This window comes from Cornus florida, unplaced genomic scaffold, assembly GCF_030987335.1.
Source record: "Cornus florida cultivar Cherokee Brave unplaced genomic scaffold, ASM3098733v1 CherokeeBrave_3.0.0_Hap2_Chr07, whole genome shotgun sequence".
NCBI lineage: Eukaryota > Viridiplantae > Streptophyta > Magnoliopsida > Cornales > Cornaceae > Cornus > Cornus florida.
In genome coordinates this window covers 20239821-20265072 of record NW_026775577.1, presented here as the reverse complement: position 1 = coordinate 20265072, position 25252 = coordinate 20239821, and the positions used below count along the sequence as shown (strand labels likewise).

General features: G+C 35.7%; 3 protein-coding genes across 3 annotated transcripts; all 3 read left to right on the top strand.

Moving 5' to 3' along the window:
• The first annotated feature begins 351 nt into the window (after positions 1 to 351).
• On the top strand, positions 352 to 2584 carry LOC132266733 (small ribosomal subunit protein mL103 (rPPR7)-like). The gene has a single exon (XM_059767722.1). The coding sequence runs from the start codon at positions 985 to 987 to the stop codon at positions 2269 to 2271; it is 1287 nt and encodes a 428-aa protein (XP_059623705.1). The 5' UTR covers positions 352 to 984; the 3' UTR covers positions 2272 to 2584.
• A 1420-nt stretch (positions 2585 to 4004) lies between these two features.
• Positions 4005 to 13975, top strand: LOC132266732 (uncharacterized). The gene is made up of 9 exons (XM_059767721.1): positions 4005 to 4243; positions 7153 to 7201; positions 9575 to 9663; positions 9813 to 9869; positions 10044 to 10106; positions 10285 to 10350; positions 11318 to 11404; positions 12684 to 12777; positions 13182 to 13975. Exons 1-9 carry the CDS (start codon positions 4139 to 4141, stop codon positions 13709 to 13711), a joined length of 1140 nt encoding a protein of 379 aa, XP_059623704.1. The 5' UTR covers positions 4005 to 4138; the 3' UTR covers positions 13712 to 13975.
• Positions 13976 to 17109: 3134 nt separating this feature from the next.
• On the top strand, positions 17110 to 19526 carry LOC132316371 (probable indole-3-pyruvate monooxygenase YUCCA9). Its single transcript, XM_059814857.1, has 4 exons — positions 17110 to 17739; positions 17987 to 18235; positions 18784 to 18906; positions 19034 to 19526. The coding sequence occupies exons 1-4, from the start codon at positions 17110 to 17112 to the stop codon at positions 19229 to 19231; spliced, it is 1200 nt and encodes a 399-aa protein (XP_059670840.1). The 3' UTR covers positions 19232 to 19526.
• The last annotated feature ends 5726 nt before the right edge of the window (positions 19527 to 25252 follow it).

Here is a 25252-nt window from a genome sequence, read left to right as displayed (position 1 = left end):
CCCTAATACATACAGGTGAAGTGCAAAAAAAAAAAAAAAAAAAATTCTTGTGTTTTTAAAAGTGTGCAAATAATACTATGGTGTTCAAAAGCTATCCTTGTAATTTCAAAATTAAAAATTGTGCAAATAACTCCTAAAATTGATATGTGCAAGTCATGTGACAAAAAATGGGTCTTTAATATCAACAATGTCCTTTTGGAGTACCCAAACTACGCTTTACTCATTTTCTTCCTCATTTTTATATATAATATATATAATAATTTTTTTTAATTAATTTTCTTTCTATAAATACTCTATATATAATACACATATTTTCTATATATAATACTAATTATATTCATATTTCTCTCTCCTATTTCTATTATATCTCCCATTTTTATATATAATACTTATATTTCTATATTTTATTTATTTCTTTCACTCCTTTGTATTTGTATTTTTTATTTATTTTCTTCACTCTTAATATAATATAATTTTTATTTTCATTTTTTTATTCTTCATTTTTTTCTCTCTGTGAAGGTTCTTTCTCTCTCTTATAACAGGATACAGAACAAAAAAGCACGATGTCCACCTCTGCCGCGGCCCATGTGTTTGTGCAGATGTGAATAAGGTTGAGAGATTGCTTCGGTCGTATATCGTGAGGCTGTTTTTGTGAAGTAGCGGATGAACCCTATTTGTGCTTAATTACCCAAAATGATGTCGTTTAAATTTTTTTTCCTTTTTTTTTTTTTTTTTTGTGTGAGTAATTTACTTTTTGCAAAACTTTAATACTATTACGTAAAGAATATTTGGTAGCATTTTAGTATATTTATCTATCCCGATTCTTTATTTGCACAATTTTTCAAAATTACGGATTTTTGAAACCAACTTTTGATGATTTTTTTTTTCACCCATTATTCTACACACTGACACAGCTGTTTTCATTTCATTTTCATCCCCCAAAACCTGAAAACCAGTCCAAACCTAAAACCCAAAACCCTATAAATGTCTTCTTCGCTCGCTATTCGCCACGTCCGCCACCTCTCAACAATTGCGGCCTTTGCCGCTGCCACTGACGCCGCATTCTCCATCTTCAAGGCCATAGCAAAACTCAAAACAGAATTCGATCCAGACAAAGCCTTCGAGATCTATTCCTCTGTCTCCGGCCACTACGCCTCTCCTTTCTCCGCCCGCTTCACTCAGAAATTCACCGTTAAGCGCCTTGAGAAGTCTCACCAATTCTCCTACATCGAAAACCTAATCGAGTCCCTCAAAAATAACCCCGAAATCACCCAAGAACCCTACCTCTCTAGCGTCATTCGAGCGTACGGCTCTGCCGGCATGTTCGATCACTCCCTCAAAACATACAATCAAATGGAGGAACTGGGCACACCCAGAACTGCTATCTCATTCAATGCTCTTCTTGCGGCGTGTAACGAATCGAAGCTATTCGATCAAGTACCCCAACTGTTCGAGGAAATGCCTCAAAAGTTCGGATTTTTACCTGATAAATTCTCTTATGATATATTGGTTAAGTCTTACTGCAATTCGGGTTCGACTGATTTGGCAATTTTGAGAATGAAAGAAATGGAAGAGAAAGGAATCGAAATTTGGACAATCACGTTCACGACGATAATGCATGCTCTGTATAAGGAGGGGAAGAGTGATGAGGCTGAGAGAATTTGGAATGAGATGGTGGAAAAAGGGTGTTCGCCTGATGTCGCGGCAGACTATGTTCGGATAATGCATATCGGCGGTGGCATTGTAGGGTTGAAACCAAACACCATTACTTACAATTTTTTGATGGCTTGTTGTTGTAAGCATGGGAAGTTGGAAGTAGCTGAGAAGGTTTACCGAGGATTGAAGGGAAATGGGTGTCATCCGAATGTTTCGACTTTTAGGACTTTGATATATTATTTGTGCAGGAATGGGAATCATGAGAAGGGGTATGAGGTGTTTAAGGACAGTGTGAAGTGTCATAAGTTTCCCGATTTCAATACGTTGAAGCCTTTGGTGCAAGGGTTGGTGAAGAAATCTAAAAGGAAGGAGGCCAAAGATTTGATTCGGACTATGAACCCTTCTAACCTTTTGAATGCTTGGAAGAGACTCGAGGAGGATCTCGGTTTGGCAGCTGCTGATTCTTCTGTTGAAAACCAAGAGGAAGGAGGCAAAGGGTTTGGTGATTTGGTGGAAGGGTTGGTGAAGAAACCGAAAAGGAAGAAGGCCGAAGGGTTGATTCGGAGTACAAAGGGGTTCCCTTCTAACCTTTTGAATGCTTGGAAGAGACACTAGGAGGATCTTGGTTTGGCAGCTGCTGATTCTTCTGGTGAAAACCAGTCCTTCTGCAACTAGAGTGATTCACTTTGCCTGAATTTTGAGTTTCAGGGATGATGTGATACTGTGAAATTCATTCCAGAGCTTCCATTGAATGCTTGGAAGAGACACTAGGAGGATCTTTCGTAGCTATCCTTTATGAGTAAAGATTTGTCAAGCCAATGCTATTGTTGATATGAATGTTAACAATATCATCCGATGGATATAATCTGGCTCAAAAAGTAACTCTTGTTCTATATTTTCTATAATATGTCTACTAGTTTTCGCATGATTTGTTGGAAAACATCTTTCAGTTTTCACTACTCTGGTTAATTGCGTAGGGCGTGTGCTTAATGCCATCACAATGTTTGAATGAGCTCAAATGGGTGGCACTGGAAAGACTTAGGGGACCCGAGGTATAGGGTTTAGTGTGCGGGGATGATAAACAATGTTCCTATGCAGGGCAGCAGGACATGAGCCAATTTAGTTTTCTTATGAGCTCCTACTAATTTAAAGTTTGCATTTTGGAGATTTGTTTGGCTACATACAATAATGCTGTGAGGGATGACAACTAGGCGGGTTTGGAATGGAGTTGACTAAATCCAACATTGTCTAGTTGAAAAATCATCCCTACCAACTCCGCCTGTACTCCGGGATAGATTTTTTTTTAGCATGGCTGATTGCGAGGCTGATGGAGTTCGGACGGCTTCCTCCGTTTAATTTACTACAAATAAAAATCAATGCCATCCTCATTGAGATATAAAAATATAAAATAATAAACAAATAAACAACTCTAACATGAAGATAAATATATATATATATAGCTTTGAACCCAAGACGTGTTTTATTATTATACGGGACCATACTTCATTTAGGGTCTATTAAATCCTATGATAAGGCTAAATTTGTACCATCTGAATTATTGCCCATTTGGTAATTCATTGGCCTTATAAAAGTAGTATATATAGTATTTGTTTTTGAATGGTAAAAGTAGTATATATTGGTATAGCATTATCAATCTATTTGCAATAGGTCTAGCGCATTGGTAAGGTGAATGAATTACTGTATATAATTAGACGATATGGAGAAAACATTATGAAGTGTCAATTTTCCCACTTTTGTTCTCCACTTGTTTTTATCTGTTATCATGAAAAATATAATGATGCAAATTTTTATTTTATTTTTTCAAAAACTCTCACTCCACAATTATCTCAAATAATACTACTCACTCCATTTTTTATAAGAAACTTTTAGTTTTCTTTATTAAAAAAAAAAAAAAAAAGAAAAAAGAAAAAAAAGAAGAAGAAGCGTGTCAATGCCAAAATGAAATCTTGTTTTTTTTTTTTTTTTTGAATTTAAATATTTTTTCAAATAAATGATTTTATTTTCCCTACAATGTTTTAAAACCAATTGTTAGAAATAATGATCAGAAATATATTGCATTAAGGGCATGTTTTAATAACTAGAAAAAAAATAATATTAGTTCTTAGTTATGCTAGAAAAAGAAAATCAAAGTAAAGGAATGATAATTTTAACATTTATTCTTGTTTAGATTTAGATAATTAAAAAGAGAAAAGAATAGATACAATAGGAGAAACTCTTGCACAAAGAAAAAAAAAAAAAAAAAAAAAAAAAAGGAAAAACTTTTACTACTTCATATATATTTTTTATTTTTATTATATAATTTTAATAAAATATATAGAGATACTTTTGCAACCTAAACAGGAGGAAGATCTCTTCCGTCCCTGCCCTCGACTTGGAAGTGCAGCTGCTTCCTCTCTATCTACCAAGACGTGAAGTAGAGAGAGAGAAAGAGAGAGCCAGGAGAGAGAAAGAGAGGAAGGCGATGACGACTCGAATAGCTCCGGGCGTCGGAGCGAACCTGCTTGGACAACACTCGGCGGAGAGGAATCAAGACGCCACCGCCTACGTCGGCAATCTCGATCCTCAGGTTTTTCTTCCTTCTTCTTATTCCCTCTCTAACTTCTCTCACAAATCAGAGTTTCTCTCTCAAATGTAATTCTAGGGTTTATGTGCTTGTCTCTGATTCTCAAACTGATGGGTTGAGTGGCTTTAGTCGTTGCTAACTTCATGTTTCGTATTTTATGGTTTTCATTACTCATATAAAATGCTTCAAATTATTGAACTTTGGGGATGTTATTATTCATTAAGATTTACTTTCAAAAGTTCGCGTAGGTTGATTTTTGCTTGAACTTTCCAACGGCTTCAATATAGCTCTGATTTAGGCATTTTTTACTTTTCTGTAGAAATAAAAATATCAAATTTGTCACTTCGCGTGTTGGCTTCAATTGGGTAGGGCTGCCTCTTGTATTGGATATGAATTGTTCAATAAATCAGATTACTATTGCTTTACAGTATAAGGACCTTCTATCATACATAAGAAAAGTTACTAATGATTTTTATCACAATTATTACCTTCATAAATGAATAATTAAAGTTATCTTTTGCCAATCAGGCAATCACTATATGACGTCCTGTGCTGTAATGGTGAACGTTGAAAATTTGGCCATCTCTTTACTAAATTAACTGAGGCCCTTCATTGTCAGTACTCGGTAGTGACTTAAGTAAATCAGAAAAAATTGAAGCTGAATAGCTTGAGTGCAACACGAGTTATTTGCTTCTTGTAGTAAATATAATTTACCCAATAGCCTTTATGATGGATTAAAACATTCTACCTCACTCATTATGCAAATACCAAAGCAACACTGACATACCCTTGCTGCTTTGTTTCTCCTAGAACAAACACTTCTACTTACCTTGGAAAGGGTACAAATCTACAATTATGAACTTGGTTGGTAGCTGTGGTCATTTGGTGAAGATTATGCATTATATAAAATTATATTGTTGTATTAGTTACTTATTTAAAAAAATATTATTGTTAATGGGGACCACACTAGATAATGACCATTTTAAGTATAAATGAAAGTATCATAAAAATATCTGAACTAGTACATATTAGAGAATAAAAGTTGTAAACAATGTGAAGAAGATGATTTTCTTGAAAAAAACGTATATAATGAAGCAGGAAATTACTATGTACTGATAAACAAAAGGGGTCTACTCTATGGAGTCAGTAATTCATTTTCAGACTATGCGTGTACCAAAGGAGGATCTCCAAAATTAAATATTGATGTCAATGTTGCTTAGGCTGCTTCATACAGTGTTATGTGAGTTGTTGTGATGACTGCCGACCAGTACACTGTAAGATAACCTAAATTTTGTGCTGCTATTGCCAGCGCAATTTGGCATCTGGGGTGGATTTGTCACTTTCAGAGATATCCACAGTGGGGAATGAAGTCCCAGTTGAACAGATTGTTATGATGTCTAGTAACATATTAGCGGTTAGTTTTGTAGATCTATGCTTATTTGACGTTTTGTTGACCATGATTTTAGTGTACATCCATTCCTAGCAGACCATCAGCTTCATACCTCCAAAGAGAATCTGTGTCTAGCTGATCTGTGTGACAGTTAAGCAACCACTGCTTTAGGAGTTTTGACATCCTCACAGATTGAATGGTCACTGAATCCACTTTAGGGATAGTAGCTTAGATAAAGATGCTCACTTTCAGGTTTCTTGTAAGTCAACACCATTTTTTTCCCTGAAAGAATGATGATCCAATTTGAGCAATGCAATTCTGACACCCTTTCATTTTTGCTTATTTTAAAGTTTCTAGTAAGCCAACACTATTTTTTTGACTGAAAGAATGACAATCCTATTACGAACAATGCAAAATGGGCATAATGGTTTTTTATGTGAGGGTTTGTGACATTTATTGTTAAGTGTTATTCTTGCCAGCCTTTGATTTTTTTATGTGTGAAAGAAAGCAGTGGCTTTCAACTATTACAAGTTACAACGGGTAATTTTGTTTTGAGCACCAATCTTTTGGTTGAAACCATGAAGGTTTTTCTTATTTGATGTCCTAATGTCCGTTGCTTGTGCAAGTTGAGTAGATTTGCGGTAGAAGTTGTATAATTGGATAAAGTTAGTTTTGTACTTACTTAAATTACTTATGTAAAAGCTTGCTTTTGTATAAATTTTCAAACTGTGGGATTACCTAATTATTTTGATAAGTTCCAATGGCCATATGGTTAAGCAAGTTTTTCACCTTGGTGGTCACTTTTATCTATGGTCATATAATGGACCCAAACACCCACCTATCTACTTCTGTTTTGACATTTTTCATATTATATACTGCCATATTGCTGCTGGTCTAAAGTTCCTTTGGTTTGTCTTGTGTGCGTAGGTGGATATGAAATATTATGTCAAATGGCCACTGGTCCATGCCCTGTGATTTTTATGTATCATTTGGTTATCCTTGCTCCTTTACAAAGCTGCAAAAATTTAGGTGTATGGCCATCTGATATAAGACAACTAAGTTTGTCTTTTATTCATTTGGTAATACCCAAATACAGTCAATGGTAACACTTACTTCAGTGCTCTCTGCTAGATGAGACAAATACATCTTAATCAATGAAACCATAGCCTTAGTGGAAACCAAAGGTTTGATGGACATGTAAAATTAAAAACAGGAGAATAGAGAGATTCTCGTTTGTACATTATTTCCGGGACAATTGTTTTAGCAGTATCGTCTTGGAACTGGAGTTGATAAAATTTTATTGAATTATGACTGTTTTACATGTTACCCCAAAAATTTCCATTTCATATAGCCCAATTGTTATTTCTATGGAAACTTGGTAAAGGAGTATTGTAATTTGTCTAAATATTTCACAATTTTGCCTCATGTCTTGCAATATGAGAGTTTTATAATTACCAGTCCTCAAGCGTTTCTCTCATGGTTTACTCCTACATAGCTCATGCTTGTTCATTTCTGCTTACAGATAACTGAGGAGTTACTGTGGGAATTGTTCGTTCAAGCAGGCCCTGTCGGTAAGTTCCTGTTTTCCAACATTGTTAAAGCACTGTGTAAAATCTTAAATAATGAAAGTCATACCATGCAGATAGGCATATGTCATACTGTCAGCATGATTGAATGACTTCGCTATAGTTTCACATTTTTGGACATTCATAAAGTTATTATTTCCCCTGTTGTATGTCTTCTTTCTTATTGAATACACACGGTGGCTAATTCATATGATAGCCCACTCAAATAATTTTCTGTGTTATAGTATCTCCCTCTCTCTCCCTGCATCTCATCACAAAATACCTCAAGGTCAGGCTAGTTTCTTACCTCCATCTTTTGGTCTTTTGCACCTGAGTGGTCAATGTTTAACTCATGTCATATAATTAATATTAATTTCTCTGTATATCTCCTAAAATATATTAAAATAATTTGGTGATGGCTGTCTATGCATCAGATTGACTATCATTGTTTGTCTGTCTCCAACTGTTGTGTGCTTTATTATTATTTTACTTTGTTATATTGAAGTTCTAGTTCTCTTCATTCTGCAGCCGGTGCCTGTGCTTGGTCACTGGCTTGGTCATCATGTGCTATATCTGATGGATTATAGATTAAATTAGTTATGCAAGCCAACTACTTCACTTGCTGTGCTGGATTTGCCTTTATAATTTGTATAGTTTTGCGAACTAGACATCATCCTTAAATACTGAAACCAAAGGATGAATCTCACAACTTGCATTATTCCAATGCAATAAAGAGAAGATTTTTTTTTTTTTTTTTGATAGCACTTGTTCTTGCAGCATTAAGAGAATTCTTGGTACAGATAAAATCCTTAGAGAATTTTGTGTATATGTGTGTAATATTTTGTGTGTGTATTGAAGATTTAATGGAGGAATCAATGGAGGAAAAATAGCCCAAACAAGTCAACAAAAAACTGCCGGAGACACGGCAAACGAGAAAACTGCTACCGAACACACCGGTAGCCCAAACAAATCGATAAAAATTGCTGGAGACACGGCAAAAACAAAGATAATGCTACCAAACACACTGGTAGCCCAAAAAAGTCAATAAAAACTGCCGGAGACACGAGAAAGGCGAAGAACATTACTGCTGAACAAACCGGCAGCCCAAACACAAATAGCACCAAGAAACCCTTGGCAACATTTCAGATGCTAGGGAATACCCCAAAATAGGGGTCTGAACCTCGGAAGAGAAATTAGGCTCTGATACCAAGTTGTAAAGCATAAAACGGAAGCGAAGAGATAAATAAAACAACTGTGTGTAATATAAAATCCATTATTTGGTTCAATGGTAAAATGATGATGGACCCAGAAAATTGTTTTTTTGTGCGTTGGGGTTTTTGGTAGGGGGGATGGACCTTAAACAACAAAATTTCAACTACCATGTTAGACAAAAATGATCACTCTGAATCTTTCATAAAATACATACTTTAAAAATAGAAAGAAAGAAAAGCCAAGTACATCTTTATTAACAACATGTCCTTCAAAAGCCAACTCCAGCAGCCCCATAACATGAACTAGAACACTATTACAAGAAGTCAAGTCAACCCTAAACCAATAAAAAGTAATGGGAAAAAAAAAAAACCCAAGCATGAATCACAGAACTAGAACAACTTGAAAGCATCCCTCATGGCTCCAAACCCAAGAAATTACCAAAATAGAAAAAAACCCCAAACCCATGTACTGATGACCGTCAATCCCTCTTTGGGGAACCCTCTTGGTTTCCAATGCTCATCTTATCTACTTATAACAAAATCAAATTAAAAACGCCTAAGAGAGAGAGAGAGAGTCATTGACGGGCTAGGGCTATTGCTGGGCAGAGGCCTAGAGAGTGCGAAATTTTGACAGTGAGGGGGGTGAATTTGAAGACCCAAAACTTAGTGAGGGCAAGTTATATATGGGGTTTTTGGCAAATATTTTTGTGGGGCATTATTATGATTACAAAATCATATGTGAAATGTAAATAAAAAATATTTCAGTGGAGGCGCTAGGGTGGGTCCGTCCCTGATCTGGGGTTGCCAAGAGTGAGGGCACCCATCCAGTGTTTTTTTGGATATAATCCCAAGGGTTAGGCTGGATCTAATCGACCTCTCTAATTTAATATTACCTTTAAATTGGTTATGAAATCAGTCCTGAATGAGTTTTAAAAAGGATATGTCTGAGAATAGTGTTGGAAATACCCCAAGTTGTTTTGCATGAGTACTATTTCTTGCCACCCCAGAAAAAGAGATGCAAGGTTTTGTGAAACTCTCCCTTGTATATATCTTCAACCAACATCCTCCTTAGTATGTTATTGAAAAGGAATTCCCATGTTCATGCTTCTTATAGAATTTGCAAGAATGCATAGTTGTAAGTTTGTAACCATCCTCCTTCCTGTTTCAGTTAATGTGTACGTTCCCAAAGATAGAGTGACCAATCTTCATCAAGGATATGGTTTTGTCGAATTCCGAAGTGAAGAAGATGCTGATTATGTAAGTGTCACTCGTCACTATATGCTTTCTCTCGGTCTTTGCTAATATGCTTTTTTAGGTCATTTGGTTTATTAGTTTTGTTTGGTGGTATCCTTCCTGCTGCGAGTTCTTCGGTTTTGACCAGTGACCCTTTTCTTTTGTTAATGCAGGCAATAAAAGTTCTGAATATGATAAAGCTCTATGGCAAGCCAATAAGAGTGAATAAGGTGCGGAAATTTGTTTTCCTTATAACATCATTTGCTATTTCTTTATGCTTTGATACAGCATGTCAACTTAACAAAGCATTGTTACTAATGTCATGGTTCCAGGTTTGAAGTCTGGCCATGATACATCATTTTCTGTTTCTTGCCATATTTATTCTTTTTGTTTTTGGGTTTCAGGCATCCCAAGATAAAAAGAGCTTGGATGTTGGAGCGAACCTTTTCATTGGAAACCTTGACCCTGTAAGAACTTAAGCTTTCAAAACCTCTTGGTCAACTCCTCTACCTATATGTATATATTATATCCAGAATCTTAAACACATGCACGTGGACTTAAATGTGTATGTGTCTGATAGACTCTGATATAAACCTGTATGGCTGTATGCCAGCTTTTACTAACTAATACTGATGATCTTTGCAGGATGTGGATGAGAAACTTCTCTATGATACATTCAGTGCGTTTGGAGTTATTGTTACAAATCCCAAGGTCATGCCTACTTTGCCACCTCTTTCAATTTGCAGTTGTGCTGTGCATATTATAACCAAAATAGTAGCAAATTAAGTTTAAAGACTACAACATCTATAAGAAACTTACTGTAAAAGCAAATTAAGTTTCAATTCTTACTCAACAAATTTTAATTTGGTGTAGTCCTTCTCATCCCTAATAAAGAAGTCTCTCTCTGTCTCTCATTTTCTCGGGTGGGGGTTGATCATGTGGCTTTCATTATGCTTAAATCTACATTCCATTGCTTGACAGTCCAAGTTTTTTTGACCCATATATATATATATATATATATATATGTATGTATGTATGTATGTATGTATTTCCCTAACATTAAGAAACTCAAGTATTGGTTGGGACGCAGTCTCTTCCCCCTGCCTGTGCACAAGTTAAAGAAAGAAAATTGACAAGTTAACTGTAAATCCAATTTAGCTGCAAGAAACAAAAGCTAAAAGTAGTCACTACGCAATACCCACTTTCTTGGAATGCTTGGCTATGTTTGTATCCTTTATCTCAATGGTTCTAGTTTACGTTACAATCACAATAACATGTCTCTTTCAAGAGTATGACGTATGACGTGCCTTTTCATTTCATTTTTATGTCATTCCTTCTGTTACTTGTGTGGTTTAGACATTGTCCAAACTTGTTTTTATGGCATGTCATAATTAGGAATTTGGACATTCTGCGAGACGTAAACCACGACTCTATTAAAATAAAATTTCATGGCATTTAACTTAATATATTTGACTGACATCTTTGCATATATATATATATGTGTATGTATATATTTACTTGTGCATATTAATTAATTTGCTTAGCATGGCCATATAGAGATGCGCATGACGGTAGTGATAGGTTTGACCATTCGTATTATCTATATGAATGAATGGGGATTTATAATGGTGTTATTTGTAACTTGATCCTGATTATTTATTTATTTATTTTGGTGCAGATAATGAGAGATCCTGATACCGGGAACTCCCGTGGTTTTGGTTTCATTAGTTATGATTCTTTCGAGTCATCTGATGGAGCTATAGAGGTATTTTCCATTTGTTTATATTGTCATATCTTTGTAGTGGTTTTAAGTTCTTAAGAGAGACTTATGCCTCATAATTTAAAACATTAATGACCGAGTCAAAACCCTGTTGAATTGTGGTACTACTTAATTTCTTTTTTGTCTTTTACTTGGTTAAGAGCTCACTCCTGCATCATATCACTACTGTGCCAACTCTCATGTTATTCTTTGGGATGAATTTAGGCCTGTGACTTTTCGTTGTTTTTTATTTTCATAATTGACAGTTGAGTTTTCAAGGAAATAATTTAATTGCATTGTACAAATTTTTTTGTACTGATAAATAGTGTTTTGAGAAATTGAGCAATACTGTCAACGAGATCCTATATCAGGTTTAAACTTAAAAATCGTCCCTCCTTCAAGCCCTTCTTTTTGTAAAGAACTGCTTTCCCAGTGGTTTGGTTGTTTGCCAGTAGAACCAGATCCTGTTTTGTGACTATCCAGTTTCTTCAGAAGACAACTATATTATTCTGTTGATCTTTCTTTCCTGTTTTCTGACTATCCAATTTCTTCAAAAAACAACTATATTCTGTTGATCCTTTCTTTAATGAGCAAAGTCAAAGCTTTTATTTGTTTGGTTGGCCCTATTTGTTTGACAAGTTAGGGCAGTAGCGTCCTTGATTCCAACTAAGGTGTATACTGCACCCCTACTCCTATTGATGCCTGCTCTACTGCAATGTTTTCATCCAATAGAATGATGCTGGACATCTCGCAAAAGCAGTTGTGGGTTAGGGGTCAATTCTTAATGTCCATCAGAAAAGGTGTTGCATATCTCCAACTGGAAACCAATTGAAAAAATCTTCAACCAATTTATTTTTTGTAGATGCGGAGATCATTTTAATCAGTTACCATTGTATTATATTTTGGCTTATTAGCTTTGATGAAATGAATACCTATTCTAGCATAGTTTTGCAATATGCCAACGTCTGCTTTGGTTTCTCCAATATAGTTTTAGAAGGCTGGGTTGGTTTATATGCTTTCTATCTCTGCTTCTGCAGTTCCTCTCTATGCTGTGTTCTTTGATAGTTTTTTGTTTATAAATTTTAGACAATAAAAACGTAATTCTTGTATTTACAACAACATATTATATTTATTTAATAATCAATATAAACACATATATGACATAATGATATCTGGTTGTTCATCGATATAAACACACATTTGTCCAGCATGGCTTCTTTTGATGTTTTATTTAAATTGTATAATATGAATTGACTTGAGTGATAAATATTTTCTTCCTTTGCAGGCAATGACTGGCCAATATCTTTGCAATCGTCAGATAACAGTATCCTATGCATACAAAAAGGATACAAAGGGGGAGCGCCATGGTACTCCGGCAGGTGAGGCTTTCTTCTTTATCGAGTTACCTCTCAGACACACCCACCCCACCCACCATTAAACCTATTGCAAGGATGCAGAACATGCAATGACTCGTCGGAGTGGAATTTACATCTAAATAGTTCTTTCATGCATTAATGAACAAAACTTATTTTGGTATAATTTATAAATTATATACAATATTTTTATAGCATTCTGGATTGCTGACAGCAATGACTGGGATTAATCTATATGGTCCCACCTATGAATTGTGTACAAGAGGTGAAATCCATGATTGGGTAGCCTCCCATCAGTTTATTTTTGTAATACACACACCATATGGGTTGTGTGAATGTATGCTTATGTCATCTGAATACTTTGGGTTTATTCCTGTTACACATCACTAATTTGCTACAATGTAATGCAGAAAGAGTCTTGGCTTCCAACAATCCTACTACCCAGAAGAGCAGACCCCACACATTGTTTGCGAGTGGACCTCCTTCACTTTCAAATGCTCCGCAGGCTAATGGTACCATGGGCGCTCCAATACCTCCACCGCATTTTGCAAATGGAACTGTTCCTCCTGGGTCTATTCCGCCATTCCGCCCTCCACCTTCACAAGGCAGCATGTTCCCTCCCATGCAAATGCCTGGACCACCATCTTGGCAGGGTCAGCCGCAACAACCAGGTCAAACAGTCCCACCATCCGGTATGCCACCGCCACAGCTTCAACAGTTCAGGCCACCTCCACCAAACATGCCACCACCACCTCAAGTAGGTCAAGTTTTTCCAAGGCCTCCCCCGCCACCAACTGGGATGGGTATGCCACAACCTGTTTGGCGACCACCACCACCTCCACAACAGCTGGCTGGGAGGCCGTATTCTATGCCACAGATGTCAATGCCGCCGCCTCCCCCACTTAATGCTCCCCCACCACCTCCTCCTGCGTCAAGTTAAAGATTTAAAAAACCATTCCAGTTGTACTTTAAAATATTTTTGGATGCTAATTAGTATTATTCAGATTGTAAATCATACGTCACCTGAGTCTCTGATTAATGAGCGTTGGAAGAAGAGTTGAGATTTTGGAAATTGCTAACTTTTCTTCGAATGAGCTGGAGGGTTTTGTGGCAGGAAATCGAGCTCAATGTGTTACTAATTTCTCATGAACTAGTGCTGGTGGTTCTATATTTTCGTAGGTAAGACATTATATTCTTCTATGTAGTTGTATTTTTTCGGTGAGATATTTAGACAAAATGATGCTAAGGAGTGAGGTATGAGGTTGTGATTGATGAAGCAATGTCAGCCACATAGTTTGTTGTCTTTGTGAGTATTATGGTCTGAAAAATCTATATGAAAATAGATTAATCAAAAGCATAGATTATCCACCAAAAACCTTTATATGGTATGTTCCATCTTCAGACGCATAGCACAAACACCACTTTAAATTTGGAAAGAGGCCGGCGGCTTCCTTAAATGTTGAGTACACCATTTAGGTTTCATGCATGTATGAAAGAAGCTAAAGATTGTTGCTCAATTTGTTGTCTAATTCATGTATTTAGTAACTTTTAACTAACATTCTAGCAAGGTTTTAGGTGCAGAATTTTGGTCAGATTCATGCTGTGTTCGGTAGCAACGAACTTCCTTTGTACGGTAGAGATGATGCAAAGGACAACCCAGTCTTCCTATACAAATTTTTATTTGCCAAAAAATGAGTGGAAGAAAAGAGGGAAGACAAGGGCATTATAGAAGTTTTAAATTAAACACATTCCTAAATTATACAAGTTTTAAATTACAGTTTATCCTCTATAAATTATAATATTATAAATATTATGGGATATAATGATAAAAATAATTAAAATTTTATTTTTCTCTCTTAACATAGTAAATTATGAGTTTATTCTCTTCTCTTCTATCTAACTGAACAAAAAGGAAAATACACAGTTTCTTCCGTATGATGTCTAATCCATCCCTTCTTCTCTCCTTTCAATCCAATTTTTTTCTTTCCGAACAGAGCATCAAAGTAGCTCCAAATAGAGGGCATAACTAACTAAGGCGTGGATAGGAAAAATGTACCTTTTTTCTTAAGGAGAAGGATGGATTGTGACCATAGAAACAGTCTTATATTGTAAATACCACATGATCATTTGGAGGCTTTCAGTCAAGAAGGATAAACATCTCATCACACAAAAAGTGGACAATGTCCATTTCCAGGAAAGGGTTATCTTGACCAATCTTCTCCTGTGCATTTCATCCCGTGCCGCGTGTTGTACCATTACATCGCTTATGCATCAACCCACATGGCTTATGCAACAACTATGTTGCATCGCTTATGCAACAATTTTTTCATGTATTTGTTGCACTATGTGGTATGTTGCACCAGTTATAACCTAGCGACACAGGACCAAGGTACAAGATCCCTTCCACAAGAGGGAATCTGGAATTTTTTTTTTTTATTCATTGCAAGAATGTTAAGGTTTAGTGGTTAGAGGGGAGGGAAAAGGTGCAAAGCTCGAACACGGGCTCTCGGACACGAGGAGCAACCCAGCCACTCTAAGCACTTGCTAACTATATATAAACGAAGCATGCTATACTACAAAGTTGAGAATTTTAGTATTAGAGAAACTGAAACAGTAACATAAGAATTACCAAAGATGAAAAAGCCTTCATATGCTAAGTGACTACTGAGGATAAGCTTTTTCGTGTGTATGCTAAGTTTTTTGCAGGTAAAGAAGTTTCTGAAGTAACAAAATTCATGCTTGAAATCTAAGATAAGAACACCACAATAATTAACTTTATCTCATACATTTTCTTGCAATACAAAGTACAATTAGATTTTTTTTTTTTTTTTTTTCCCAGCAATTCAATATTTTAATAAAGTTTGCCAAGCAATTATCAGTTACACTAAAACCCAACATCTATGACCTCTCCTCACCTAAGATAGCCAAAAAACGTATGTGTCCTGCCATTGATTCACAGCTCAAATGTTTTGGTTCACACATTTTTTCAGGTCAGAGTCACATTCACCAACAGAGACAGAAATTAGTACTGTTCATATTAGGCCATGTAACACATCCTCTACCGACACGTATTAATTCTGTATTATCCAACTCATTCTTTTTCCCCTAACCCTCCTGCCCTATCCTTTACTTCTAAGCAGTGGGTTGGCCAAACCATATCTTTGAACTCCCAATAGGACAGTTCAGGACAGGTTTGAGTTTAAGTTAATTTATGGCTTGGAGATTTTAGACAAATTGTTCAAAGCAACAGAAGATTGAATAGGATCATCGTGTGGTACAGCAACATGCATTTTTCAAATACTTCATGTTGCTTCTTTTTTTTAATTTGCTACATTCCATTTTAACATAAACTGTAATGTTGAGTCTTGTATGGATATGCTTCCATGTGATCATATTGACCAAATTTAATGTTGAGATAAAAATGCAGCAGAACAGAATATAAACACAAATGTGAGAACCACCGAGCCATCAGCGAAAGTGACTTGTTTAAGTGGGAAGGTTATGAAATAAGATAAGAGGCCAAAAAACCATCAATTTTGAGAGAAGACATAACAGCACACATTGGAAGTTATGTATGACAGTTGCCAAAGCAAGACCCTTTACTGAGTTCGTATGGATTTGTTTTCTTTTTTCTTTTAATTCGCTTGAAAGCTCCATCTCCAATCTGTGTTTGTTGTGTGTCTTGTTATTCCACTTTGTCGTCATGCTTGCACTACGAAAACCAAACAACTTCAAATTCTCTTGCTACTTCGCCAGCTAATCCGCCAACAAAATAAAAATAAGTAGGCAAGTATTTGGGATGTGGAGATGAAGACAAGAAGAATTTAGTTTATACACAACATAGTGTGATGGTTAACTCATAGCTAAGTTCTCACTTGGACACTTCTTTTTGGTACATGTATCTACCTCTCCATGCTTATAAAACCACAAATTCTCCAAAAACAAGTGAGAAACACATGCTATTCTCTATCCAAAACTCTTTGCATAGTTACAAACTTCCTTCGAAACATTTGCTACGGTTCTGTATTGATACTATTTGAACTGCAGTCTACGTTCTAGACTGCGTAGACTGCAGTTCAAATAAAAAAAAAATTATACTGCAATTTGTTCTTTTTTTCCTTCAACTTTTTTAGTGAAGATCACAAATCAGTTTTCAGTTTCCACTGATACATATATATATATATATATATATATATATATATATATATATATATATATTTTACTTTCCTCTGATAATTTTCTTTTCTTCCCATCAACCTCATAAATAGGAAGTAAATCCATCCCCACAAAATATTGTCTCAAGTCAACCAACAGCTCATAAAGTTGAAACTCAACAAAATGTTTTCTGAAACGATGAGCTCAAAACTAAAGCGCGTTTGGATCACAGGACCTTTGATCATTGGTGCTGGACCTTCGGGGCTAGCAGCAGCTGCTTGCCTTAAGCAGAAAGGTGTCCCCTTTTTGATTCTTGAGAAAGAGAGCTGTCTAGGATCTCTATGGAAACGGAAAACATATGACCGTCTAAAACTTCACCTCCCAAAGGAATTCTGTGAACTTCCTCATATGCCATTCCCTCGAGAATTTCCAGCATATCCAACAAAGCAACAATTCGTAAGCTACTTGGAAGCTTATGCTAAACATTTCTCAATCGAGCCAATTTTTGGAGCAGAGGTTCATTTGGCTAGGTATGATGCAGCCATGGGGTTCTGGCAGGTGCAAACCAATGAGTCTGAGTTTGTGTGCCGGTGGCTCATTGTAGCAACCGGGGAAAATGCAGAACCACTACTGCCAGATGTTGCTGGACTCGCGGAGTTTGGAGGGAAAGTACTACATAGTTGTGAATACAAGAATGGAGTTGATTTTAGAGGAAGTAAGGTTTTGGTTGTGGGTTGTGGTAACTCAGGCATGGAGGTTAGTTTGGATCTATGTAATAGTGGAGCTCAAGTTTCTTTGGTCATAAGAGATAAGGTAAAATCTTTAATTCAGTCTTTCGTTTTTCACATTTCCATTTTAATGCCTTATTGACTTACAAACTAGTTCAGTGTTCTGTTCTGCCATTTCATTCTAACAATGTCTTCTTATGCAAATTAAAACTAGTTTGTTAAAGGTTAGGTTTTTTAGCTATCCTGATTAGCTCTAAGCCTCTAAAGTCATGTGTCATTTGTTTTTTTCTTTTTCATTACTTACGTTTTTTTATTTATTTATGATTTTGCAGTTGCATATTTTGCCTAGAGAAGTGTTTGGTAGATCTACCTTTGCTGTTTCGATGTGTTTGCTAAAATGGTTTCCCGTGAGATTAGTTGATTGGCTTCTCCTCCTCTGTTCACGGGTGATTCTTGGAGACACGCGCCAATTTGGTATCAAAAGGCCTGAAATCGGTCCCCTAGAGCTCAAGAATACTATCGGGAAAACCCCAGTTTTGGATGTTGGAGCTGCTGCTAAAATCCGGTCATGTGAAATCAAGGTTAGTGCTATTTTTTTTTTAGTATGTCATATATGTTTAGCACCGACCTTGATTTCACCTCATCATTGTACTTATATGGTTATTTTACTAATTAGAAGAACTTGTATATCAAAAATCATGCACATAAAGGGAACATGTACTACCTACAAAATTAAAGCAATAAGATTAAGCTTTTATAATATAATGACTAGAGCATATTTTAGTATGCTAATATTCATAATGAATTATAATACTTATATGGTTATTTTACTAAGAAGCTAAAAGGTAAGATCATTAGAAGAACTTGAAATTTTAACTGCAATATATCAAAAATCATGCACATAAAGGGAACATGCACTACCTACAAAATTAAAGCAATAACATTAAGCTTTTATTATATAATGACCAGAGCATATTTTAGTATGCTAATATTCGTAATGAATTATGATACTGTTTTTTCAGACTTCACATTTCAATATGACATAGGGTTTAAACACAAATCTACCACTAGAAAAGATAGTGTGATTGCATGCACGTCTGCAATTTCTTAAGCTGCATGAAATCCTCAGGTGGCTGGTGGTATTCGAAGATTCACAACCAGAGGTGCAGAATTTTTGGATGGAAAAGAAGAGGAATTTGACTCGATAATTCTAGCAACGGGTTATAGAAGCAACGCAGCATCATGGCTAATGGTAAGTTGAAGACCTCTACATAGACAAATATATACATTTATGATTGGTACAAGTTCCTCATTTCCTTATTTCTACTTAACATTCTTTATTATTTCAATAATAATTCACAACATTTTTCTTCTATTAGGAGGATGATTTCTTCAACCAAAAAGATGACTATCCGAAAAGCTCATTTCCAAAGAACTGGAAGGGCGAGAATGGAGTGTACAGCGTCGGTTTTACCAGGAAGGGATTGTTGGGAGTTTCGATTGATGCACAAAGAGTAGCAGAAGATATAGCAAGGCAATGGTACTCTGAGATGAAGCCCTTGTCTCTCAAATTTTAGCCTAAATGTAACAAAGGACAACAGTCAACTAATATTTTTTTCAGCTCACTGTTCTTCCTATTTGGCCGAAAACTTAGTCTTGTTGTTAGCAGTGTGATGTAGTAGACCTAGTTCTCAAAATCGGAGCTAAGATATGGTAGTGGTAAAGTTTTTGTTGTGGCTTGCACAATTTTAAGTGCATGAGGTTGATTCTTAGCTCTCTATTATTTGTCTCTTTTACAATGACAAAAATAGTACCGAATCATCATCAGCCAGGACCGGCTTGATTATGTATATGAAAACGGAATTAGAATATAAAGCATACGGTATTTCTAACCATTACTGATCTTCTTGAACTTAATTTTCATTTCAGTGTCTTTCGTAATTACTATATATGATGTTAATAATGTCTTCGATCTTCTCAGGCCTAATACTACTCATGCACTAGTCTGAATCAACTTTTCAGCAGCCAAGAAATCATGCCATAAAATTCTGTTTAGGCACTTGAATCTAAAAGCTTGAATCACCCCCTTGTGTTCTATGTTTGTGCTTCTGCTACAATGAAGAAGTCTCTCTACAAGCTATGTCACGGTTGAGATAAGGCTTTGGCTGTTTTCTTACCTGTCATAATCCATCAAAACTAGTTTTCTTAGCAATCAAAAGCAAAAGTTAGTCCAAACAAGTCCATGAAGGAGGCTTTCAAGATTGAGACAAGCATTTGCAAGGTTCTACATGCGCATGTAAACCACTTTTTATTCCATTTTGGATTGTTGTGCAATTTTCAAGTTGTCACATAAGTAAAAGGTATTAATTAAACCTTGTATCTTTCACCGACGCGGGATGGAGGAAAATCTTGAGCAGACATAATTTTTAGCATTATTTTACACAAAATGACTGACCTCGAGACTCAAACTCTTGTCCTCAAAAAGAAGAATGCAACACAAAAAGGTAAAAAACCATTGTTAGGACCAATGGGCCACTACTTCAATGGTATAACCTCTCCTCCCTCGAAGGAGAGGCGACATAGTGGGAAATTTGTGAAATGTGTTGGCCGAAGAGCCCAACAAACAACGTTGTTCAAAGAATACAATGGAGATATACATGGTTCACCCAAAAATTAGGGCAACATCCATGGAGCGCACCGAACAATTCCACTATGAAAAAAATAAAGAATACAATAGAGAATTTCTCTCAATCTCTCTAGATTGCTCTCTCTTGTGTTGGCACAAATTAATCCCTCTTCCTTTTTCTATTTTCCCTAAAATCTTATTAGAATTGATATATATAGTCCTAAACAGTAGAACTCAATTTGTCCCACAAGAACTTGCCTTTTTCTAGAGTCCAAAACCAATAAGGAAATCAAATCCCGTAGCTTCTCAAGAGAATTGAACCGATTCAACTTCACTTGAACCGGTTCAACTTTGTTGTCATACGTGGTGCATTCACTGCCCAACTTGGTTCAAAGGCCACTGAACCGGTTCAACTTTTAGCCAAAGTCGACCCACACTTGAACCGGTTCAAATCTGTCAGTAACCAAAATAGACAACCAATCAATAAACTTGAACCTCCCAAATCCATCACGTAATCAAGACGTGATTAGACTCCACAAAAAGCATAGCAAAATGTGTGTGAGTACTTATCTAATTGGAACAAGCAGCTAGCTTTTCTTGACAATTTGAGTTTCGGTGTCGAACAATTTCACACCCTTCAGCTCAAAGACAAAGCAAGACAGTGCCAAGGTTTCAGTGTCCAACAATTTGAGTTTTAGTTCTTCTAAAACATGTGCTGAGACTGATCCCACTAGCCCAACTAGGCTGGTCCTTCCTACTTCTGAAAAGATCCTCTGCATCTCCCAAGCTCCATGGTCCAGACAATAAGTTCAGCATACAATTGAATGGACCACCATACTATGCATTCTAGAGGCTTTGTTGCAATGATTTTTTGCTTTTTCAATAGAAGTCCTACTGTTGTTAGTCATCGTATTGTGTTTCAAAATTCAGTGAATGAGTGTAAGACAATAAATCTTAAGAAGCTTGGACACTGACCGGGACACTAACATGATAAGATATGGGATACACTAAACATGCCAAATTTTTTAAAAAGTAAGACACATAGGCGGTTGATATAAATATACATTTTTATTTATATACTATCTATTGAGTAAGACAATTATAGAACTATTAAATTTACATAAGTTGAAAAATGAAACTATTGAAATATTAAAAAATATATATATTATATTATATGACATAGGAGTCTGGTTATGTACCCCGTTTTCATTCGGTCTCTGCTTCATGACAAAGAAGATGAGTAACCAAATCGGTTATTTGGCAGTAAAATTTGCAACAAATGACCCTCAAAAGTAAGTAAATAGATCCAAAACATATAAAATGAAGTTACTATCCTATCTTATCATTATAGTTATATTTTTGTTCATTACATACCATGACAGGTGTTTAATGTCAATTTTTTAAAAGAAAAGAGGTTAGTTCATAATGTTATTTCTAGAATTGTCATGGTTTGTTATATATAAGGCAAAGAGAGTGGGACTTGTTTGGAAGAGTGTCAGGAATGTATTGACACGTGTCGACCAAGTGTCCAATATGTGGTGACATTTGCTCGAAATAATAAAAGTTATTTTTAAATTATGGACACAACCATGAAGGTTCAAAAAGTGTCGGTATCCGAAATGAACACGACAACCTCGTAGAAGTGTCCGTACTCCTTAGAATAGAACACTGCTGAAATCAAGGCAAATAATAAAATATAGTAGCACAGAGTAGTTATCCCAAAGAAAAGGAGGAGGATGAGATGCTAAGAAATAAATACAATAGAAATTGCTCATGTTTCTTCAAAAGATATTTGTGAGGAGATGCCCACAGTTCGCTTTGCGCTAGACAAGCGCTCATAGTTTTCAAAATGAACTTTTTTCTCCAGGTTATATGAGACACTACATATAACCCTTCTAAGACCCAATGCTCCGCTAGGGTGGCCCTCATGGGCTTGTACACGCTTCCCCATTTATATAAGGATATCACAACTTTAAGTTATTTCCATTTCATTATGAAAGTTGTATAAATACCCATCAGCACATTTACCTCTGCGTGGATCATCCAATTTTAACCTCTTCAAACGCCAGCAACCCTATAAATCATAAAGAGCAAGCATTATCATGCTTCCACCTTGTTGATGTACACTAGATTTCATTGTAAATAACTCAGCAATTGAAATGGTTCATAAGTAAAGTTAGAGGCACACAAAATATCTACTTCAAAAGTAACCATATATTTGGTACCGTGGAAAAGAAAAGAAAGGATGACATCACTCACAAGATAGAAAAGAAAAAATTAGTAACACTATACCCCTCTCCATAGATTTTCTCTTTTATAAAATAAGTACTATGTATAAATTTGGTATTAACAATTTTTTATTAAAAATGCTAAATTTTCTTTTCCTTCCTTTTATTTCTTCTCATTTTTTTTGAACGATACAAAACAAACTCATCAAGCTTCAGTGTATTTCTCCAAATCCATCCATTTCTTTCTAAAATTTTATACCAAACACAAAAAAACAGTATCCTTCCATTTTCTTTCTTTTCTTTTCCTTTCCATTTCTTTCCAACCAAACTGGGGCTAAAGTTAGGCCAACAACATTTTCTGTACCTTTTTGTAGACAGCAGAAGAATTAATTCAATAGCTTTGTAAAATAAATAATCAGTATGTCATTTATTAAACTAAAATGCTAGACATAATGAGTTGTTGAATAGTAAAATTTTGAGAGGTGAGTGAGCAGAAGTCAGAAGAGGACATCTTTGTCATAGGATGTTAGGAACATGGGCCTAACATGAGGACACTTGCAAATGCAATGTCTGGACCAGAGAGTTCAAGAAATGTGTTGTTGTCATGAAGCATCCATGGTTGTCATTGCTCTAGGATTTCAAGTCAAAAATATGTTGCTCAATCATTGCTCCACATAGATAATTATGATAACAAAAGAGGACAAGCTCTTCTTATTATATTTTTATTTATTTTATTTTATTTTATTTGTACAAAATCATTGAAAAGGTGGTTTCCAAAAACATATAAACCACTCCCCGCTCTCATGTTCCCAAGTGTTAGAACTTACTTAAAACTGGTTTAACATGTTGAGTATCATAGTGTTAAAGTATTTTCCCTAAGTTGCTACCTTGTAATTACAAACTATTCTATATTTTCCTTCCACTTTAAGAAGGATATATTATTCAATGTGTTAAACTCTTTCTCCTTATATATATTGAATATTCCGGGACACCTATTATGTAGTACTTCGATATGGTCAAGTAATATTCACTATTTCCCTCAATAATAAGAAATAACAACTAATCATTCTCTTTTTTTTTTCCATTCTCTCATTTTTAAATAAACGCATGCATGATGAGATTTCCCTCTTTTCGTCCGTGGACTCAGGGGAGAAGCTACATACAAGCCAGTGGGGGCGATTGCCCCCCTAAATTTTTTTTGTTTTTAGTAATAAACTCTTATAATTTTTTCATTTTTAGTAATATACCCATAAAATATTACTTTTGCTCCCCTGAAATTCCTAAAAAAACGCATTATTGCCCCCAAAAAGTTATTTTGATCCCCCTTACCTTACATCCTAGCTCCGTCCCAGCATGGACTCCCTTTGAATGACATTGGTTTTGAAACCTTTTGAGAAAGAAACAACAATGATGTCAGAAAAACGAGATGAAATATAGGGTTTGATTGGATTGGACCACCAAGGGATTGATTATTTAAGATCGTCTAATAATTTCTCTTAGGAGTTAGTAATTCTTCCATTATTTGACCATGATCTTCTTTCATTGTGGAATTTTTGAACCACTTGTTCTCTTCATTGGATAAGAAATGAGACAGCAAAAAGTAAGAAATCTCTACATGGAATTTTAATGCTAAGAACAAAGTTAGTTTTGAACTAATATGTGTACCATGTGGATATATTTAGAAGCCAAGAATAATGAGTATGAGAACCCTGTGATAACAAGAGTCACGAGCTTTAAAACTGTCTTTTTTTTTTTTTTTTTTTTTTTAATTTGTCAAAAGCCAATATTTCATTACTCCTTTTATTAGAGAGTTCTCTTAAAAGTATTATACTTTTCAAAATTTAAAAGATCGTACATGCTACTCATCTTGAATCTAGGTTACAATAACGTGTCAATCTATGTGGCAATGGCATGTTGACTAGGGCTGCAAGTTGGGCTGGCCCAACCCAGTCCAACCCGAACCCAACCTCAACCCGAAACGGATTGGGTTGGGTCAACCCGAATTGTACTTAACATGGGTTGGGTCATAACCAGGAATGAATATTTTCGGGCGGGTTGAGTCGGGTTGACGGGTTGATTTTTAATTTTTAATTTTTTCCGAAATTTATATATATATTATATATATTTAATTATATTATTATTAAAAAAATATATATTTTTAGGGCAAATCATTTCAGCCTCCCCCAATCGCCTCCATCTCTATTCTCATTCTCGAACTCTGAAATTGCTCTCTCTCTCTCGCTGCGCAACTACAAAATTAACAAGAATCAGAAGTTCAAAACCCATATATTTCAATTTATCTACCTATCTGCTAGAATCAAAAGTTCAAAACCTAGTACCTATATCAAAACCCATATCGGCATATCATTTCAAATTGTTCAAAAAATTAAAACCCATTTCAGATTCAACTGCTCGTCGTCTTCGTCGCCGTCGTCGGCGATGAATTGCTTCCAATTCTCGGAGACGAAAGCGATTCTTGGAGATGCCCAGAAAGCATATCAGCCACAGTTTGTGAAGATCGAGGAGCACAATTTCTGCATGAATCCCTCTAAGATCAAGTACAATTTAATCACCATGAATCCCTCTCAGATCAAGAACAGAAGAAGAAGAGACTCCCATGGCCATGGCGAGCGACGAAGATACGATGGAGAATTGTTTGGTTCTCCTCTGCATCGAAGCTGTGTCGTACTACAGAGAGAGAAAAAAATAAAATAAAATAAATTGGATTTCGGGTTGAGCCCGAG

Excerpts from the sequence above, each read along its gene's own strand:
- LOC132266733 (XM_059767722.1), top strand. The coding sequence starts at position 985 with ATGTCTTCTTCGCTCGCTATTCGCCACGTCCGCCACCTCTCAACAATT.
- LOC132266732 (XM_059767721.1), top strand. The coding sequence starts at position 4,139 with ATGACGACTCGAATAGCTCCGGGCGTCGGAGCGAACCTGCTTGGACAA. Across the intron at positions 10,107-10,284 it reads TCATTGGAAACCTTGACCCT|GATGTGGATGAGAAACTTCT; the intron begins GTAAGAACTTAA and ends TGATCTTTGCAG. Across the intron at positions 10,351-11,317 it reads TTATTGTTACAAATCCCAAG|ATAATGAGAGATCCTGATAC; the intron begins GTCATGCCTACT and ends ATTTTGGTGCAG.
- LOC132316371 (XM_059814857.1), top strand. The coding sequence starts at position 17,110 with ATGTTTTCTGAAACGATGAGCTCAAAACTAAAGCGCGTTTGGATCACA. Across the intron at positions 18,236-18,783 it reads TCCGGTCATGTGAAATCAAG|GTGGCTGGTGGTATTCGAAG; the intron begins GTTAGTGCTATT and ends TGAAATCCTCAG. Across the intron at positions 18,907-19,033 it reads ACGCAGCATCATGGCTAATG|GAGGATGATTTCTTCAACCA; the intron begins GTAAGTTGAAGA and ends TTCTTCTATTAG.